General features: G+C 47.4%; 3 protein-coding genes across 7 annotated transcripts in view; 1 reads left to right on the top strand and 2 right to left on the bottom strand.

The window, feature by feature from the left end:
• Positions 1-426, bottom strand: part of KDM3B (lysine demethylase 3B) — a 57,668-nt gene extending 57,242 nt beyond the window's left edge. For both annotated transcript variants that reach the window (XM_070374410.1, XM_070374411.1), the window contains exon 1: positions 179-426. In XM_070374410.1, coding sequence (XP_070230511.1) covers positions 179-376 — 198 coding nt within the window. In that variant the 5' untranslated portion in view covers positions 377-426. The remainder of the gene's footprint in view (positions 1-178) is intronic.
• A 2,975-nt stretch (positions 427-3,401) lies between these two features.
• FAM53C (family with sequence similarity 53 member C) lies at positions 3,402-13,284 on the bottom strand. 2 transcript variants are annotated; one of them, XM_005891712.2, is made up of 5 exons: positions 13,130-13,284; positions 9,585-9,814; positions 9,150-9,207; positions 7,225-8,009; positions 3,402-6,300 (listed from the first exon to the last, which is right to left on the bottom strand). In XM_005891712.2, exons 2-5 carry the CDS (start codon positions 9,660-9,662, stop codon positions 6,043-6,045), a joined length of 1,179 nt encoding a protein of 392 aa, XP_005891774.1. In that variant the 5' UTR covers positions 9,663-9,814; positions 13,130-13,284; the 3' UTR covers positions 3,402-6,042. The 2 variants fall into 2 exon arrangements, with proteins under 2 accessions (XP_005891774.1, XP_070230510.1); XM_070374409.1 differs by lacking the exon at positions 13,130-13,284 and adding an exon at positions 12,675-12,810.
• Positions 12,895-20,906, top strand: part of CDC25C (cell division cycle 25C) — a 37,822-nt gene continuing 29,810 nt past the window's right edge. Inside the window, exons 1-4 of one of the 3 annotated variants that reach the window (XM_070374407.1) lie at positions 12,895-13,026; positions 18,933-19,141; positions 20,027-20,121; positions 20,817-20,862. In XM_070374407.1, coding sequence (XP_070230508.1) covers positions 18,945-19,141; positions 20,027-20,121; positions 20,817-20,862 — 338 coding nt within the window. In that variant the 5' untranslated portion in view covers positions 12,895-13,026; positions 18,933-18,944. Of the gene's footprint in view, positions 13,027-18,082; positions 18,355-18,932; positions 19,142-20,026; positions 20,122-20,816; positions 20,863-20,906 lie in introns of those variants that run through there. The other 2 variants (XM_070374408.1, XM_070374406.1) reach the window with 2 other exon arrangements.

Below are 20,906 nucleotides of genomic sequence, written 5' to 3'. Positions count from 1 at the left end.
CGGAAGCCATGCTGGCCAGAGCTCGGGGTGCTGAGGAGCCGGCGGGGGGCGCTGAGGAGATCTGGGGGCGCGGAACTGGGTCACCTCCACCCCACCGCCCCCTCACAAAGGCCCCCGGGGAGGCCGCCCGCAGGCCGTGCAACCCCGGCCTCGAGTGCCCGCCTCGGCCGCCACTCACCGCTAGGTCCTGGGGCACCGCCCCGCTCATGGCCCGCACCGTGCCGGCCCGCCAGGCCCGAGTGCGCAGCGCAGGCCCCGGATCTCCGCCCGCCGCCGCCGCCGCCGCCGCGGGGACCGAGGCCGAGGACGAGCCCGCGGTGTCCGCGAACAGAAGCAGCAGCCGCTTGCCCACCGGGGAGGCTGCCGCGTCCGCCATCGCCAGGGCCGGCCGGACCCGTGCTCCCGCCCGCCGCCTCCCACCACCTCCGCCGCCGATCTCCCGATCCGCCCGCAAGGCCTCCCTCCGCACCACCCGCGGCCGCGGCCCCCCCCCCCAACAGCCACCACCAACCACCGGCGCCGCGCAGCGCCCCCCGTGGCCGGGAGCGGAGCCGCAGCCCGGGCCCCGCACAGCGCCCCCCGCGCTTCGGAGCGGGCCGGCAGGTCCGGGCCCCTCGCAGCGCTCCGCCCCAACCTCCCCGGGGCCTGCAGTGCCCCCTGCGGCAGGGAGGGGAATTGCAATTTCGGCCGGGGTGGGGAAGTGGGCGGGTCCTTCAGTCTCCCTTGGCACCATCCTGGTGCCATATTGCCCTTAGGGGGCCCCTTTATCTGAGGTTTTAGCTTACCCTCCTTGTATACCAAAGACTTTAACTGGGGTGGGTGGCTGAGGGGCAAGTTACCTAGAGAATTGATATTCTGAGATAAGAAGTTAGTGCCCCAGTACCTGATAGATTTCCAAGCCTGAAAATAGGCACTACCCTCCTGTCCTTATCTTTTAGGAAACTTCCCATTGGTCCATGGGACACAATATCTTTCTTCTCACTTGTCCATAACATGGTACCATTTCATTATATATTACCAATACTTCATAGGTCCCTTTCCAATTGACCAACGTTTTATACCCATTGTATATGATAATGCCACTCTATATTGGCTGAAGGCCAACGTGCTTCCAACATCTCAATAGTCTGACATATCCTAGTGGAGCTTCTTCCTGCTTCCAAATCAGCCAATGTTATTAAGTCCAGGTGTTTCTCAATTCAACTTTTAAGGGAACTGGAAAGAGACCAAAGTACATCTTACCATGGAAATAAGTGGAGCTGGGGACAAAGAAAACCCCACCACTCCTATCTGAATTCATAGGCATGGAAGACTGATACTCCTGTCAGAAAAGTGGCTGTAGAGAAGGGGAGATAGTGGGATATTTTTTGCCTAGATTTTTGTTTACACTGGGCAATGAGAAATCTCAGTCATTAACATTGGTCACGTTAGAGACTAGCACAAGTTCCATAATCTTATGGATGCAGAGTATACATGGAAGTAGATACAAACCAGGAAAAGATGGTATTAATCCATGATTACTACCCTAAAAGTACCCATTTCTTTCACTGATCTGACCCACAGACAATTAAGAGCAGTAGCATTCTTTCCAGACTTATGTGCCTACCTAGAAATCTGTCCATAATCTTCTTTACCTTTGACCTACTTGCCTTGTAGCAAAGGTTGGGGGCCAGAGGGAAGTACCAGTTATAGGCTTCAGTCAAAGTACAACATCCAGTGAAGCCATTCTAGAACTAACCTTATGGAGCACCAAGGAAACATTTCTTTGGATTTTTTCCTCTCCCTATTCCCTATAGTGTCCATCTTCCATAGCCAATCTGAGGCCTGATTCAGTTTTTCTTGGTTTTTCTGGGCCGAGACACCTCTTAAAACACACTCCTCACAAATTGTAATTGGTAAGAGAGAAAGAGATGAATCCATACATGACCTAGCTGCCTTGTAGATTTTCCATTAAAATTCACTGCTGGGATTTTCTCTCATGGGGAGCTCTTATTACTGTCCCACTGTCCAAAGCTAGCTTCTCACAGCACCAGACACAAGTGGTGTCTTTGTGCCTAAGCTCAGGAATGGGAAAGCAAAGACAAAAAATAAATAATTAATTCACAAATATGGCAACACTTTCATAAGCCAGTAAGTTTTCAAAGAATAAAACAAAACCCTCATAAAGTTTATATTCTTTCTTATGCTTCAGCAATGGAAAATGAAATCACACTAGCCTTCAGAGAAAATAAACAGTAGAAAAACCCAACAAAAAAACTGACCAGAAAGGAAAAAAAGCAGAGGAAAGTAAGTTTGTTCAGGCCTTAACCCTGCTCAAACAGTAGGCGAAACATAACAGCAGTTTTATACAAAGAACGAACCTGTGATTCTGAGATTCTTTAACCACATGCTATATAGCCCTACCCCCTTCAAAGCCCTTCTTACTTTGTTTCCAGGATAGGTGACAACTCCCACTCTTTTCAGGGTGTTTTTTCATCCCCTCAAAGTTCCTCCTCCAGGTAGTCAAGCCAATCCTGTCTTCTTGCACACTTCATTGGTATTCAGTGATGAGTGTCACCAATTTGAAGCAGAAAACTGGGTCGGAGGCTAAGCAACTTGACTCTTCTTGCTGCCTGGCAAGTCATTGCTACAACTGGTAAAGAAAGGCTATGCCTTAGGGACAAGAGGCTCCTGCCTAGCTCTCTAAGCAACTACACTTCACCCACACACATTGGAAGAATGCTAACGGAGGGAGAAGAAAGGGTGGAATAGAAAGGTCTAGAGAGAGAGAGTGAGCCACACAGCTTCTTTCAGCAAATGAACATTCCAAATTGAAGCATTAGGGAAAATACCACCTTCTAGAGCGAAAAAGCAGCTCTGCTGCTAGGGTAGTTTTCCAAAACCAGTATTTTCAGGATGGTGAAATTGCTGAGGTCTTTGGACTTTGAATTTTGACAACTTTATCTCCAGCTCTCCACAACAAAATGTATGAAAACTCTGAAAAGACACTCCTGGACAAGGTCCATATCACGCCTTCTCCATACTTCCCAAAGCCTACAAACCATTCTAGACAAGTTTCTAATTGCACCATCTAGCATTTCTCAGGGAGGAAGAATGGATTAATACTTGACTTCACCCTGCTGGAAGTGAGAGTGACAGGAGGTAAGAAGAGATGGCTATAAGTACCAGGGAAACAGGAGACCAAATCAGACTGCCAGAAATAACTGAGGTCTTAACAGAAGCTGGGTCACAGGATATAACTACTGTGGCTGCAAAGGGCCCAGGGACCAAATACTGTCCTCGAGGGGCAAAAGTTCAGCCATGTCATAGAAGAAGCAGCTGGAAGAGTTGCGTGGCCTTCTCCCCACTTCCTCCTTGCCTTTCTTTGTGAAGAAAGGAAGACAACACTGTAGTACACAAGGTTGCTTGGGAAAATGGATTATTCTAATAAAACTTTATTTTTTCAAACACAGCCACAGAGGCAGGACCTCATGTTTAACACACACAGACTTATGGATTTTTTTTAATATAAAACAAAGTTTACGAAAAAATTTTTCCACTTTTTGTATTTGTAATCCCATTAGCACAGGGACTTTGGCAGCAGGTGGGAGTGAAGGGCAGCTGGAGCTGCCAGTGGGCAGTCACCGGGCACAGGAGGAGAGCACCAGCCTGGGAGTGGCTTCACTCACACACGCAGGAATACTCACCTACTGATCAGCCACACCACACACACAACACAGATGCAGATGTCTACCCAGGGTCAACCACTGCAGAGGTGTGTTCCACTCTGGGTAAGCCCAATATGTGAAAATCCAAATTGTCAAAACAGCTAAAGTAGAGGGAGGTTGCTTGCTTTACAAAAGAAGCAATCACAGGCTGCTTTTAAATGGTCAGCAGTCCAAATGCTTTGAAAAATAGCATTTGGTTTATACAGATCTACCATGTAAAGCAAAATAAACCACTTCTCGAAAAGGCTTGTCCAAGGGCCACAGGTACTTAGATTAGGAAGCAAAACAATAGTTCCAGCTAGTTTAACTTTCCAGATCTTAAAGTAATGGAATTCAAATATGGCATCTATAGACCTTCTCCCTTAGGGATGGTGCCCTAGGGTTTTGAGGAAGCCAGGGTGGAGGCAGAAATTATTGCCCTCACTTCTTCAGCTTTGGGCCTGCAGAGAACCCCCTGACATTACCAGTGGCCTATTGTAAGCTGGCACAATCTGCAGCAGAGCCCAGGCATGAGGATGGCCCAGGAGGAAAAGAAGCTGGCACCAGGGAAATTATGGCCTAAAGAGGGAGAAAAGAAAGGGGAGGGATAAAACCAAGGAGGGGCAACTCCTGGGCTCACAGTTTCCTTGGATTCTCCAGAGAACCTCTCTCAGGCCCCTACAGACCTGGTAGCTCACTGGTAACTCGTGCAAACTAGCAGGTGAAGGGAAGGAGTCCTGGAGGGGTAGAACCTCTAAAGGCAGGAGGCTGAAGAAGACATAGCCATCTCCTCCGGAGTGGAGGCAAGGATGCTAGGGCCTCACTGATGCTCCTATCTAGCATGTGGGAGACCCAGAAAACCATAAGTTCAAATCCATAAGGAAGAAAACACATAGGTCCTCTTTCCTAACGTGAGCAACTGGTTCCTACAAAACCCTGGGAAAATGCCCTTCTTCAAAGCCGGACAAAGCCTCAAAAGCTATTATGGCAGCAGCTTCAGTATGCATCTCCCCGGAGCCAGCCCTATAGAGCTTCTGAAATCCTTAAACCCATCAGTGTGGCCACTGAGACCTGTTGCTGAGCCCAAGTTGTGGGTGTGAAACAATAAAAGAAATTCAATCCAGCAACAACAAACTCCCAGCTGCTTCTCAGTCTGCTTTACACATCCTCAGCCAATCCCTCAGTGAGCCTCAACCTCCCTGAGGTCTCTAAGGGCCAATTAGAGGCAAATAAACATTTCCTGGCAGGAGTGGAAGATGAGCAAACTCATAAATGCTGACACCCCCTTCCTCTTTCTCAACCAACTCAGAAAAAATGGCTAGGCCTGGATCTTATAACAAGTTTCTCTACAGTCTGCTTCCAAAGGGCAGTGCTGGGGTGCACTCACCTATGCCTGCTGGGGACTGAACACTACTTCTGCTGCAGGTCAGCCTCCATACAGGGGCTTCCTTCCTTCTTCTTGACCCTCAAAGGGCAGAAAGTAAGAGGGAAAAGAGGTCCCATCAGTAGGAAGGGAAAGAAAGAGATGGAGCCCTTCAGCCCTGCCTTAATTGCCCACATGTGCTTGCATCTACTTAGTGACTGAGATAGGCAACTTGTATCCAGCCTTGGCAATCTGATAAGAAAAAAAAGCCAGCTCAGAATCAATATGCAGCGCCCTCTCCAGCCAATACTAGATCTATCTAGGGGAGGTATGGGCCTGAGGAAAAGACCATTAGTTGAGGACCCCCAAATAGAATCCTTTGCAGAGCCACTGTTGCTAACAGATTACAAGCTTGCTTCCAGAGCTCCTTAGAACCCCGACTCCTAGAACAAGCCTGCTGTCCCATGAAAACCTAAGATCCTGGGAGTACTGTGGTGCTCTGCTGTTAGGTTTCAACTGCCTTCCTTCCCTAAAGCTACCCAAACACACCTTTCCTCGAGCACTCTCATGCACTCACACACTCTCACACAATTTCTCCAAGGAGGCTGAATGAACCCCCCACCCTGGCCAAATTCTAAGACACAAGTGCCCTTTGAAGCAAAGGGGCTAGTGAAATTCCCCGAGCTGGGGTCGGCAGACCCCTTCCATCCCTGCCCATTGCTTTCTCGGTGGCAGGGATACTCACACTCAGGGCCGCCATGGGAAGGGTCTGCTCTGGGGCTGTCCCTCCCGCCACCAGCTCCGTTTATCTTGTCCCGGCCAGTCTCTCGGCATAGTCGAGCTTCCTGGAGCGAGAAGATTTCCGGCTGCCCTGAGTCGGAGCCCTCCATTCACCCCCATTCCCAGGCTGGGCCCCCAGCCTTGGGACCTCGACACTTGTTAGTAGCCATAAGAGAGTCAGTCTGTGTGGCCCCAGGAAGTAGCCTCTCAGTTTTAGTTCTCCTCAATCAGATTCAAGTCCAGGTCCCCAAAGTCCTGCTGGCACAGTGTCCGCTTGCTTAGCGCCTGCCGCCCCCACCGCACGGCCCCCTCCTCTTCCTCTTCGCTTTCACTCAGCACCTGGGAGGAACCCCCAATGGGGCTGCAGGAAGCAGAGAGGGGTGGGGGGCTGCAGGCCATGAACCACGGTGGAGAGATACTGCTGCCTTCCCGGGCTGTTTCTTGGAGACAGAGACCTCCTGAGTATGGTTTCTGTCAAACAAAACAAACAAACAAACAAAATTAAGGCAAAGAGAGATGTTAACTTCCCAGAGAATCCTGCCCAAGCTGTATTTCAAAGTACCCCTCTTGGTTACCCTTGAAAGCAGGAGTCCTATGCGTTAGGGTGAGGTCATGAACTCCGAGATAAAATTTTGAAAATTCAGTGTACATGCATATTTTTTTGAGGAAAAGAGCCCATAGTTTCTATCAGATTCAAGATTAGAAGCCTGTTTATAAACTTCATGTGTGTAGGAGTACTGACTGACAGCTTGTTTCACTCCTATATTGCCAGTGCCTAGTCGGAGTCTGTTAAGTAGTAGGTATTCAATAACATTTGTTGACTGCTTGAACGAATGACTATGAATAAGTAAGTCCTCAAAGCGGTTTATGACCCAGTGGTCCCAAAGAAGAATATGAAAAGAGTGGGCAAGTGCCTACAACAACTGTACTCATACTGGGAAGACAAAAAACATTTGTTGAGTGAATGAATAATGCAGCAGCCTATTTTGCTTAAGCCCTCCCAGGCCCACGTGAATCAGTGAAGGGCAAGGGACAAAACCAGCCTTGCATGAGAAGGGGCAGGGCACTAATGATGGGGCTTTTCTGAGCCATGCATAAAGAGGGAAGATGCCTCCGGTAGGACAATCTGGGATCTCTGTTGGAAGGTTTAACATGGGTCCACTGAGTTTCTCTGCAACTCCCAGAACTGAAGAATTTCACAGGACTTTCAATGCTAAAACCAGGATAATCCTGGGCAAATTGAGATGGTAGACCACCCTTAGCCAAGGCTCAGGCAGACAGGAGTGCCAGGAGAGGCCATGTCAGGAGGGCCCGGAGCTAGAGGACACCTTACAAGTGAAAATGGAACAGTCTTCGCTACTCCCATCCCAGCTTCCCTGGTCTTGCCAGTCCCACCTGATTCATCTTGTCAAAGTCCAAGGAAGGCCGCAGCCGCCGAGGGTCCTCCTCATGGCGCCGCTTGACCCCAGCTTTGCGGGCATCAAGATCACAAGGCTGTGAGCGGCTTCGGGGAAGATTGCGCAGGCCTCGAGGTCGCCAGGGCAGCTCTGGGGAGGATGCAGGGGAGCTCCGGGCAGAGGGCAAGAAGCGGCTTGCCTGTGGGCCCAGGCTGGGTGACAGGGAGAAGCGGCGCTGGGGTGGGCAAGGTGACAGGGACTCAGCATCACTCTCCCAGGAGCCACTTTGTGGGGAGGCGGCAGAGGGATGAGAGGAATCTTGGGCTAGGGCTAGGCTGAAGAAAGGGGGGCTGTAGGGTCTGTGGGCTGGGGCACATTGAGAAGAGGCACTGGGAGCTTGGAGGAACCTGAGGCTGGAGACCCGCTTTGGGGGGCTCTGGTGAGGCACCTGTGGCCCACCCCCTCCACCACTGCCCCGGTGCTTGATGGGAGTCCACAGCTTGGAGGGGGCGGGCCGCCACACTGGCTGCCAGCGAGACAGGTCCACGGGCACTGAGAGTGAGCGGCAGTGCCTCTTAGATGGAGGGGCAGGGGGCACAGGAAGCTTTTCTGGGTCTGGGGGCTCAGGGCTTAGGACTTGGGAGAGGGACTGCTCCTGTGGGGAACTTCCTGGGCTGGGTGGTCTGAGGTGCAGGCTCAAGCCTGAGGGGTGGTAGCTGAGGTTGAGGCTATCCTGGAACTCGGCACAGGAACAGTGGGGCAGGCCCCTCCAGGAAGCACCTTCTGGAAGGCATTCATAATAAAGATAGAATTAATGATAGCTAATATATTTTCAAAAGCTTACTATGTGCTACAAAACATAGTGAGCACTTTATGTGAGGTTTCCCCTAAACTTCATGAGTTAGGTACTATCACTACCCCCATTTCACAGATGAGAGAAGTTCCATAACTTGCCAACAGTTATACAGGAATCAAATGACCAAAGCAGGGTTCAGAACCAGATCTGTCCGATGCTAAAGCTAGGTCTTTTACCCAGCAGACTATAGTGCCTCCGTTATGAGGAACCACCTGAAACTAAAAATGTAGAATCATAAACTGCCTGCGAATCCCTGTCAAAGGTAGAATGAGTCAAGAGAAGCAAAGGTGTGTGTGCCATGCTCACCTTTCACTCCACTCCACCGAGCTCTTTGCTCCCCCAACCCCCAAGCCCTGAGTTGCGGAAACCTGGCCTACACTCTCCGTCCTTAGCCTTTACCTTTCCTATGTGTCAAAGCATCAAGCAGGTAAGAGATCATTTGTATTCCTAGTGAAGGCAAGGGTGGGGAGGGTACAGTGGGAAAAGCCTTTGATGGTGCTTGTGTTCCTCTGGGTCTGGCCACCCACAAGGAAACACTCAACATACTTACATGGTAAGATCTTCTAGCCTTATTATGATTAGTTTAAAAAGAAAGTTCCAAATATACAGAATGCAACCTTTTGTGTTAAAAGAGTGGGAATAAAAAAAATTTTAATTTATATTTGCTTCTATTTGTAAAAAAACAAAAACAAAAACTCTGGTTGAATAGACAAGAAACTAATAACAGGAATTACTTTTAGGGAGGTGATAGAAGCTAGGTAGATAGAAAAGGAAGGGGGACTTTTTTCAGATTAACACTTTTCCTATTTAAAAAAATTTGAAATGTGACTGTATTCCCTACTCAAAAAATTAGATTACAAAAGTTCCTACAAGGCTAGAATAAGAGCAAGGTAAACAGATAACTCCCATACTGGTGCAATAAAATGGAGACAAGCACCAATCTCAGAAGCTGACCCTGGTAAGAAAATTGTGGAGGCAGGCTAGTTAGACCTGGTTATGGAAAACCAATAAAAGAAACATGTGGATGGAGGCATGGCATACACACAAATGTACACATAATGTCTTACCAGACACAAGCTGGAAAGGGTTCCCACAGTTGGAGATGTCTGCATGATCAGGCAAAGGCTAAGAGACACAGAATATCCATCATGATTCAAGATCAGGACAGAGTTCCAGGAAGCCCTTTCAGCTCCCCTCTGCAATTCATGGGCTATAGGGATATTAGGGACATCTAAGTGTTCTCTTATCCTCTCAAAGTTAGTAAAATAATTCACATCTTCCAGTATCTCAAACCTTTCTCCACCCAAATTTTAGTGGCCCTTCTCTTAACAGTAAAAAAAATCCCTGCCCTCTTCCTTTTGGGCTGGGTTTTGAGCCTTTAGTGGGCACATCTAGTACAAGTACGATAATTCATACAACACAGGACAAGGCTGAAGTAGTAACAACAAATAGCCTAAGAAAGGGCGAGGGGGTCTTAGAGAAGTGGGAAGACTGTCTTTTACCAGACTGATGCTGAAGCGTGTGCATTTCAGCTCATCCAGAGTCTGCTTCTGTAGCTGCTCAGTGATCAGGGTTATCATGATTCTCCCCGGGATTTGACTTGCACACTTTGGAGCAAATGATGGATGTCTTCCCTGTTGTTCTTCCAGACCTCACTCGTGAGCTGTCTTCTGCCACTGCAGCACCATTCTAGCACCATTGGGACTTCCCTCTCCAGTCATGCCTGCTGAGTCTGCCAATTACAGATGGATCAGCCCCAAGTGATATTAGAGATGTACCTACTCCAGAGATGGAAAATGCAAGGCACACATACCCCAGCATCCCTATGTCAGGCCTCTGGCACACATCATTAACTGATCACAGCTCTTTCCGGCTAAGCCTAAACATAGCCTCAGAAACAGTCTCAACTTGGCACTCCGGATAACCAGTATAATAAAATGGAGTTAGCAAGCAAGTTGAAACCTATTTGCCACTCCTAACCTGGTTCGTGCTCTGCTCTGCCTACCCAAAATACCAGCACCACGAGCTCAGACGAGAGAAATGCCTACATCGTTATCTCCATCCTGATTAGTCCAATATTTTATCTTCCAGTCAAAAGCAAGAAGAGGTAGCCTCTTCCTAAACTACAGAAATAGTAACAGTGCACTGGTTATAGGAATGACTTTCTACTTCAAACCAGAGTAAACAAGGTATTATATTCTCCTTTATCCTCAACAGCTGATATTATTGTTCTCCAACAGATACTGTACATATTCTCTTATAAGAAGACAAGAAAATGCTACCAGGGTAATTCCATTCACATTTCAACTCTACAGATGTTAAAAACAACAACTCTAACTTCATTCAACTAAGTTTTTAGCCTGATTTGACTCAAAGACCATGAATACAATTAATCAAGACTCTTTCTCATGGTCAATTACAGTAGAAGCAAACTAATTCTATCAGAGAACAGGCTTCAAGCCCACACAATTGCCTGAGGGACCTCAATCAACGGAGGAGGGAAGTTAATCTAACATTTCCATACTGTTCTGCCTATTCCCAGAAATGACCAGCAGGCAGACAGCAATCAGACAGTGTAAGTAGCATTTGCTAGCAAAGAGAACTAACTATCAAGAAATCAAATCTGGATCCGATTTGCTGTCATGGTCTTGGCAAATCATCAAACTTTTCTTTCCCTCAGTTTACCCATATGAAAAATGGGCAGAATAATCTTAATCTGTCACAGGGATAATATAATAATGCAAAATATCAAACATAAGAAGTATACCACTTGGCCTGAACAAATCAGAAGTCCACACAGACTGCTGTTTCTCACCCTTCCTATTTGTTGCTCTATAAAGCCTCAGGGTGCTACAAGTGATAATATTAAGATGAAGAAGGCAATTGGGTTGGTTTATTTGGCTGGATATCAACCTCCCTCACTCACATGCCAAGAAAAGCCCAAAAGGCTTGACCTTGAGGGCAGATAACTTTCAACCCTGGCCAAAAAAAGGGGGGGGGGGGCGGCGGCGGGAATCCTCTCTACTCGATTTCCACCTCAGAGGGAGGCAGACCACAAAGAGAAGCAAAGAAACACACTTCGATGTACTTGGAGTTTAAGCAAAAAGGAGGCAGGAGAAGTCAACCACCACTATAGTTAAATAATATTTTCATGCATAATTATTATTACCACCCTGAAGTTCCAGTTTCCTGAGCACTCCCTTCAGCCGCTTCCCCCATTCTTGTAGGAGAAGCTAAAGCTTGTATCACTTCTGTTCTTGGTTTCTTAACTCTGCCCTCAAAGACCAACCAGAGAGGAAACCTAAGGCAGGCTTTTACCCTCAGAGACCCCAGGCCTCAGGCTGACCAGCCATGAGAAGCAGGGAATAAAGCAAACTCTTTCAAGGTTTTCATGAGGCATTTGGCCAAATAGCAAACTTCCAGTCCTCTCTGAGAGTGATTTTGTGTTTTTCTGCATTTTAATTGTTGGGATGTGGCCACACACGGCAGTAATTAGAACAATGCAACTACCACCACGCAACTGATACTTTCAGTCTGAGTTTCCTAAAACAGGCCAGGCTGAGAGGGGGAACAGAACGGAAGCCATAAGGAATCAAACCAGGACACAAAAGAAGGCAAACCAGCTCCGCGAGGGGCCTCCTCTTTCTCAGGCAGGCAGAGAAAAAAGTGTAAGAAGCCCTCTCTTGCTGCCTTCCTTCCCCTTCCATTTTGTGCATCTGAGGGGCACAGACAGCCCTGAGTTCGTTCACTAAACAAGTTAAAACTTCTCAGCTTAACAACTGGCATGGGGCTAAGCCCAACACAGAGCAGCAGGCCGCTAGGCCCTCCCTCAAACCCCACCAGGCCCAACTCTCAATCCAGGCTTTCTCTGCACCATCACCTGTCCCTCAAATAAAGGTTGGACCCCCACCCCACTGGGTGGCGGTAACCCCTGACATAAGGGTTTCAGGGATGCTGAGGTTGTGCTGGAACCTGGATAACCTAGGATCAAGTCAGGCCAAGGAAGAAAAGAGTCAAAAACCCCTGGAGACCTTCCCCCTAGGTCCCAGTCCCACAGCTCTGGGGGAGACTGAAGAAAAACATGAGGCAGGGAGGCACACGAACAGGTATGTGGGGACCTGACTGCTTTTTCTCCATATGGCACCGGTGGGCATAGGGGTGACAAGTGGGAGCACCCCTCCCCCCACCCCAGTGAAGAAGCAAAAGGCTAGGCCCCCCTCTCCAATCTTAAACCTCTCCATCGGTTGCTCTGCCTGTCCCCGCGGGGTGGGGCATGGGGCGTCCGCTAGCCCCTCGGGGTGGGGGGGAGGGCGCCAGGGCACGCTCAGGGGGGCTGTCGCTCGCCTGTTCCCAATCAGCTCCCATCATCTGGCCGCGGGGAAGCGAACTCAGGACACAGGGGACGGGAGGGTCTGGGACTTAACACTCCGCCACCCCCTCCCCCACCGGGTCCCGTGCTCTCCCCGCGGAGGCGGCCAGCAAGGCCCTGCCTCGCGGGCGGACGGGCTGGGGGAGGGGAAAGAGGGAAGGAGGGAGGGACGGTCTAGGTGCCCGCCCCGAGGCCCCAGCACCACCTGCCCTCCGCCACCTACCGCGGCTCCTCCAGTTCCCAGGGCCGCGGCCGGAGCAGCTCTGAGCGCTCGGTTCGCCCCACGGTGCCCTTAAAAGGCGCCGGCGTGAACCAACGGGCCCCTGAGGAGAGTGGAGAGATCGCTCGGGTTGGGAGAACCCCCCTGAACCATCCGTGGAGGCTCGAGCCCCGCGTCGTTTTTCTCGCAAAGTCTTTCTTGGCTAGCGCCGTCGGAAAGAGGCCGGGCTCTTTGATTTAGCGATGAGGGTGATTTCCTCCCTAGGAAGTCACCCCCTGCAAAATATTGCAGAAGGTGGACTGGGCCAGTCGAACGCAAATCTCGAAACCCGCGGGGGAGGCCGTCTTGGTCGAAGGTAAACAAAGCCATTGCCCCCGCCCTCTGTTACTACATCTGTCCACGTACGCCCCCCAACTCGATTTCGGCAGCATAACGGAATTAGCCAGGGTTCCTCTCACCTGTTTTCCTGCCCCCACTCTCTACGGCCTCCGCTCTGAAGGAATTCCCCTTCCCCCAGCAGAGGACCCGTCCATGTCGTGAAGGCTTCTGGGAGGCGTAGTCCAAGCGCCGATTAGGGCCTGCTCTGAGTCCCAGGAGCCCCTCTTCCAGCTGCCGGATCGGCTCGAACCTTATAAACCCAGGACCTGTAACGGTTGCGGGCCGTTTCCACTTGTTTGTGTAGCTAGCTGTCACTCAAAATACTGTAAATCCGACGAGGGCCCAGGGCTGTTCACTCCTTCTCCTCTCTCTATGCCCCCACCCCCCAGCAGGATGAGGTAATGGGATTGTGATTATGACATCATAGGCGGTTCAGTTGCTTGCGTGGGGGAGGGGGGAGAAGGGAAAGTAAGGTGGTTACAGCTGGACCACTTTCTTTAAACCTTTCTGGGATGGAGGAAACAGGTCGCTGGGGGAAAAGATATTGATAGCGCTATATTTCCTCTTCAGGAAGAAGAAACCACCTTTTATTAAATCTCCATCGCTACCACTACCTTCTACTCAGCCAAAGTTTAAGTCCTTTTTCAAGAGACTGAATGTAGCAGTTGGTAGGTGAAGAGGTTGTGGAACGGCTAGGTGGTTTCTGGCTCTTAAGTAAATTTGAGTATCAGCTATCAAAGAAGGTTTAGACAGAGGGTAAAACATGGGAAAAGGAGAGGTTTTAAACAATGCCTTCGTGTTACGATCTCTTTGTGGGACAGAGTTTTAGATTTTTAATAAGTTGAAAAGTAGAAGTACTGCAAGTAATCTTCACTATTACATTCAGCAAGAAGTCCCCTGAAAGACACGTTTTCCCTAAATATTTTATGCACCACTGAAGTCTGGGACAGATAAGTAATTGTGACCAGCTCAAAGGTAGAGGCAATGGTGGGAATCTTCCTCAGAAAGACAGGGAAGGCAGGAGTGACCAAATCTGCAAACTGAAAAAGAAGAGTAAAGGGAAAGTGAGGTACTTATCAAGAAAATACCTGGAGCAGGGGGGTGTGATGGGAGATACACTGCACATTTGTTTGCCCTGCACATTTCCCCTTGGCAAAAGAAGGGGCAGGGACCATGAAGTGTAGAGGAAACGGTTTCCAGTAATTGCTGCTATGGAGCGCTTATGTGCCAGGCACCGTGCTGCATACTTTAAATATGTATTCTCATTTTTGTTTACAATCATCAAATGAGAGAAAATTTCCTTGTTTGACAGATGAAACAGCAAGAGAGGTTAAGTAGCTACCCATGTGGTGGACAATGGTCATATTAAAAAGCTGTCTGAGACTCTAAAGCCCTTGGTCTTCACCACTAGGTAAATCTCCCTTTTTATTTAATAATAAAATATCATGCTTACTAAAGATAAGTGATTGAGTATAAGAAGTTAGCATTGGCACATTTGCAAAACATTGAAAGAAACTGAAACACTTAAAACAACCAAACCCTGCAAGTCAGATTTCAGGTCTTGATTCAAAGGAAAATGACACCCATTTCATCAAGTATAAAACAGTGTCCCCAGTGCAGCCCAGCCTCTTCCCCATTTCTAACTACAACTAGATCTCTTTATGCCACTTTTGGTTCAAGGTTTTCTGTTTTTTTTTTCACGTTCTGCATATTTCCCCCCCTGCTGTTCCATTTTCCTTCTTTTGTTCTTGGGCTACTACCTTGAACCCTATCATAATTGTGACCTCCTGGGCTAGACCCCATCTCTGACCCCGCTCCAGTGGGTTTCAGCAGAGGATACTACCTGGGCTCCTTCCTAGTCTTCATCCTGATTCTCTGAGGGTTCCAGGGCCTGGAGCCAGTCATCCAAAGGGGTGGAATCCATTGGCTCTAAGGGATTGTCCATTCCGCACCTAGGAAGGCAGCAGAGTCAGAGAAATGTGCACTTCAGTCAGGCTCTCCCTTTTCAGCCAGTGAAAGTGAAACCTCTGCAAAGTGGGGAGAGATAAGGCTTAGTCCACCACTCAAGGAAGGAACAAGGAATAGTGCACACACCCCTCAGCCTGCAGAGGCTGGCTGGGAGGGTCCCAGGAATGTAGGGCTCTTCTCCACTTCCTGATCTGGGCATCCCAGGAGCGACGGCTGTACCTCCTGTTCTTGTTTGGTGTTTGAGGGTGAAGTCCTGGCTGTCGCTGTGCCCTGGCAATGACAAATGTGTCAGACTAAGGTCAAGGCCAAGGGGCACAGCTTATTGCTTATTATGGTGAATTTTCCAGGCAAGAGTACTGGAGTGGTTGCCATTGCCTTCTCCATTATGGTAAATTAGGAGACTCATTAGGGATTTTCTGAGAATGAGGTAAGATCAATGTCCTTAATTCAAAGAAAATGTTTAAATTAGATTAAACATCAAACTTCCCAACTGTCTAATATTCTTTCTTCTGGGTAAGCTAAATTAGATATTCCAAGTCCCTCATTAGTCAAGATAGATACAGAAGAAAGTATTTGACATCTCTTTAAAACATATTCTACCTTTTCATTCATTAATTTGTATATATGCTTGTAAGCTTACATGTAATTAGGCAGGTATGTTGTAATTAACAGTCAGATGGAGGCATGGGCCTTCCCAGGTGGCACTAGTAGTAAAGAACCCTTCTGCCAATGCAGGAGATGTAAGAAATGCAGGTTCAATCCCTGGGTCAGGAAGATCCCCTGGAGGAGGGCATGGCAACCCACTCCAATATTCATGTTTGGAGAATCCCACGGACAGAGGGAATCCCCTGGGGCTGGGGTCCATAGCGTCCTAGTTACCCATGACCCAGTATTCATGGCCAATCTTGTTTCATCTATATTCACCACCACTCCCACGGGATTATTTAAAAAGCAAATCCCCAGCTGAAGTAACTTATCATACACGCACATGGAGGCATGAGGTGAAAATGGAAGAAAAAAAATTTACTAGCAAACACGAATAGAGCTTTGAGAAGTCTTATAGGCCAAGTATAACTTGTTCCTTTTGAAAAAAAAATCTTGGAAATGTATTTGGGGGACTAGATTACAGGATAATTTAGTAATGTTGCAACTTTGTGGGAGCATTCAGATTTTAGTATCTTTCCATCACCTGACATTGAACAAAAACCATGTGGTTGACACTCTTTGTGACTACCCACAACTGCACTCACTTGGGGACCTGCTGCAGAAAGCACTGGTAACCAGGTGTGCACTTGCCATAATCTATCTGCTTTTGCCGCCGCTGTAGAACAGTTGCATCTGTCTCTAGCTCCCACCTATAAAGATGTAGACAGTGGTCCCATGAAGTGTTATGATAGTCATCAAAGCAGAAACCAGCTCTTCCTACATTCCCTTAATCTCCAGCCTGATTGTCAAACTTACCTGGCATGGCAGGGCTCTGTACTGACTCCCACACTCATCATCTCCATCTTGGAGGATAAAGACTCTTCACACACCTTCTTTCTGGGGAAGCAAATTCTACAGATGAAAAGGGTATTAGGATAACACCCAGCTAACTATACTATACCTCTCAGCCACTACACTACCAAGATCCTGGCACCAGATAAAGGTTGTATTCCTAACTCACTGTCTCTCAAAGATAAAGGTTGCATTTCTAATTTGTTTCTCAAAGTGTGGTCTGTAAGCCATTTCTATGGGTAGCTTATGGGTGCCTTGATAATTCCTCAGCCCCACTCTAGACCTATTGAATTATCATTTTGGTAAGTTATCTTTTAAAGAGCTTCCAAGGTTATTTTAAACATTTTTTATTATGGAAAATTTCAAATATGCAAAGATAATAGCATAATTCTCTGCTACTCAAAGTCTGATCCCCAGACTAGCTGCATTAGCATCAGCTGAGAACTTGTTAGAAGTGTAGAATCTTGGTAACCAGATCAACTGAACCAGAGTATGCATTTTAGCAAGATCCACAGGTGATTAGTATAAAGACTAAACTTTGATATTACTGGATATCATGGACCTCCTAGTTACCCGTGACCCAGTACTCATGGCCAATCTTGTTTCATCTATACTCACCACCACTCCCACAGGATTATTTAAAAGCAAATCCCCAACATTAATAATAAATTCTTAATACCGTCTAGACAGAGGATGAGAGAGATGGTTGGATAGCATCACTGACTCAAGGAACATGAGTTTGAGCAAACTGCAGAAGATGGTGAAGGACCAGGGAAGCCTGGCGTGCTGCAGTTCATGGAGTCCCAAAGAGTCAGACACAACTGAACGACTTAACAATAATAACCACCTAGTCAATGTTCAAATACCCATAAACAACCAAAGTTTAGGATCCTTTGGACTCTGATAAGGATTATGCCATGAGATGATTCTACTTTGCTTGAAAAGAAATTTCTTTTACCTCACAAACATAGTGTCTCAGATGCTGCGCGCTTAAAAGGGTCACGGACCCAGGAAAGCTCTTGCAAGGGGCCAGTGCTACTCATCATAAATACACACACCTGTCTTGCCGCAACATCTGCCACACTGGCTGCTAATGTTCCACCTATAGGGGAAGGCTAGCAAAAATAAGGAAAGGTCCACGTAACGGCACGAGAAAGAAGCAAGGGAAAAAAAACACAATCCATTTAAAACACCCTCCCACATAAATGAATTCCTCCAGGTATTATCCTAGGGAGTGGTGGTCGCTGCTGCTGCTGCTAAGTGGTCGTCGCTAGCAAGGTGCAATTTAAATGTCCCGGGGTTGAAGGGGCTGAGGGGGCCGAAGGAAAGGAGAGCTCAGAAAGGGTGTGGTGATTGGCCAGAGGAAGAGCCAATGAGGCGCCAAGCTCCCTATGGGGCGGGGCTTAGCTAGGGGCTGGCCCCAAACTGGTGGTCTAATCGGAAGCCTGCTGGCCTGTGGGGCGGGGCAAACCTCCTTCGGAACAGCTCACGCCCCCGGGGATGTAGGAGGCAAACGATTGGCTCAGCGGGTCTAGGCGGGTGCGCGGAGATAGGCTGACGCAGTTCTGAGGCGAGCGTGATAGGATTTTGGGAAGGCGGAAGGTTTGAATGGTCAAGGCTTTTGGCTGTTAATCTTACTCTTAGCCTGTAACTTCAACCTTCTGCTGAGAGAAGCGGCGAAACCCGAACCTGGCCTATCTGGTCGAGAGGCATAGATGTATGGTTAAATCGCCTCCGTTACCTCAGATTTTTCTTTAGTTCTTCTAGAATCTTCGCTTGTGTCTGATTTCCCTGCTTACTTTCATTCCTCCTGAAGGCAAGTCTCGGACTCAAACCTGCGGTAAGCCTAGAGCTGTGCCCTCCACGGAATCACGGGCCTCGCGAACGGTGTTTAGGGGGACAAAACAGGCATTATAGCGAGTTAGGAGACCTGAGTTCCTTCCTGTCAGGAGTCATGAACTGTGTGGCTTCTTTTAATTTCATCTTCAAAACCCTGAGGTTGCCTTTCGGTAAGTTAAGATTCCAATGGAAAGGCCAAGCCACTTCCGGCAAGTGCTATTTCACCTTCAGGCCAATCTGTGATTCACCGTTTGGGAATGCCCCCTTCTCCAATACTGGTTCACTTGGTCGCAACTGTAAAGGGTGGAGGAGGTTGTGTAGGTGACGTTTTCCCTCTCTTATGGTTGTTTAGTAGAGTCCGACTCTTTTGCGACCCTATGGACTGCATGCAGTCCACCAGGCTCCTCTGTCCATGGGATTTCCCAGACAAGAATACTAGAGAGGGTTGCCATTTCCTCCTCCAAGGGATCTTCCCCACCCAGGGATTCAACCCACGTGTCCTGCATTGGCAGGCGGATTCTTTTACCGCTGAGCCATCTGGGAAGCCTCGTCTCTTAGCTAGGTTTTGTTTTTTCTTAGAACTCGGAGACCATGTCTGCAGAATTCTTCTCATCCAAAAGAGAGGAGGGAAGCCTTGCCTCAGGACCTAGTTTTAGGTCCAATCAGAGGAAGATATTAAACCTGCTCCTTGAGAGAGATGCTTCCTTTTCCATCAGTTCAGATCTCCCTACAACTCCAGTGGAGAAGAAACTTTTTGGTGACTCTGCAAACCTAAGCATTTTGTCTGGGTAAATCTACTTTTTCTTTTCACATCTCCTTTGCTCTTCTAAACAGTTTTTGGGCTTTTAAAAAATTATCCTGGTTCAGAGATAAGGGTTAAGTTACTGTCCTTGACTAACTATTTGATAGTTTTGAGTCTAAGGCTTTTTTTCTGTAACATAGAAATAATAATCCCTTACTATCTTACTAGGATCATATAGAATCAAATGATGAGGAAAGTCTTTGAAAACTATTGCATCATATAAGTTGTAGTTTTATAAGTACTACAGTCAACATTACTTTTGTTGTTGTTTAGTTGCTAGTGCCCAATTCTTTTGCAACTCCATGGGCTGTAGACCGCCAGGATCCTCTGTCCATGGTATTTCCCAGGCAGTAATACTGGAGTGGGTTGCCATTTTCTTCTCCAGGGGATCTTCCCAACCCAGAGATTTAACCCACATCTCCTGCATTGACAGATGGAGTCTTTACCACAGACCCACCAGGGAAGCCCCTATTGTACTTTAAATTCTGGTAATGCCATACTCTGATGCCTCAACTAGCCAGCAAAGTTGGAAGTCAGAGTAGTACTGAAGACTCCAGGGAGAAATAAAATCTGTGTGCTCGTGGTGCTCAGAGCAAAAGATGAGGAGTCAAGACCCACCTCAGCCATTTTCTTAAATTACCTTGATTCAACATGTTGAGGAGGAGAAAATGAGGTATTTTTGGAGTAGAGAAAAGGTGGCGATTTTTCTCAGCCTAGTCTGACATGTTTCCAAAAATCAATTAGATTTATTTGAAGACTGTTTTATGTGGTAGTCAGAAATAGGTATTTCAAATGAAGAGGATAATGTGATCTTTGCCTTTTAGGATATTATAACCCAGTTGGAATCTTGATGTATATTATGTCTCAACAGAGGAACCCCAAAACGTTGCCTTGATCTTTCGAATCTTAGCAGCGGGGAGATGTCTGCCACTCAGCTTACTGCTTCTGCAGACCTTGATGAAACCGGTAGGGAAAGGGAGGTAAAGGCCTCAAGGGAAGGAATAATTGTTAGGGGAGAGGACAGTAGTATGATAGAGATGGAAGGTGGTAAATGTAGATAGAGAGCCTTGAGGATGGAATTCTTCGAGGACCTAGAGGATTTTTGAGAAGAATAATTCAGCCAATGGGAAGAGAATTGACCCGAATAGGAGTCACTTTGCGTTGAGAAAGTTAGATAAGAAGGAATATTTTGTTGATTGATTGTGGGAATGAAAGTGGTAGTTAAAGATAAAAAGTTTTATGCCTCAGTCTAATTTCAGCAGAGACAAAGAAGCCAACATAAAGAAATGCTTTGTCAACTAATTCTTATGTGTTTTTATAGGGTGTGTACCCCAAAGGAATGTGTTTTACTAGTCAACCATTTTAGTATTTGTTCTAATTTCATATTTCCTGAGTGATAAATTTTCCTTTCTACTGATGAAAAAAATCTCTGTAGGTTAGCATAATGCACTATTTCCAAGAAATTTTCCTTTATGTGACACATGCAGATTTTCAAGTTTCTGTGAACTTGTACCATGGTACATTGTATCATGAAATTGGTATTTTTCAAGAGCCTTTGTGTTTAAAAGCTCAGCTTTTGAAATTAATATGGCTCACTGGTAATGAAAATTAGAAGGAAAGACAAAATACATGAACAAGAATAACTTTACATCTGATTGCAGGTCATTTGGAGTCTACAGGACCTGAGCAAGTACGGTTAGCTGGAATGTAAGTTCTTTTGCTAAATGAATCCCATACTAAACTATTACAGC

This window comes from Bos mutus, chromosome 7 (genome assembly GCF_027580195.1).
Source record: "Bos mutus isolate GX-2022 chromosome 7, NWIPB_WYAK_1.1, whole genome shotgun sequence".
Lineage (NCBI taxonomy): Eukaryota > Metazoa > Chordata > Mammalia > Artiodactyla > Bovidae > Bos > Bos mutus.
The sequence above is the reverse complement of the archived record's forward strand: the minus strand, read 5'-3'. Positions and strand labels throughout refer to the sequence as shown.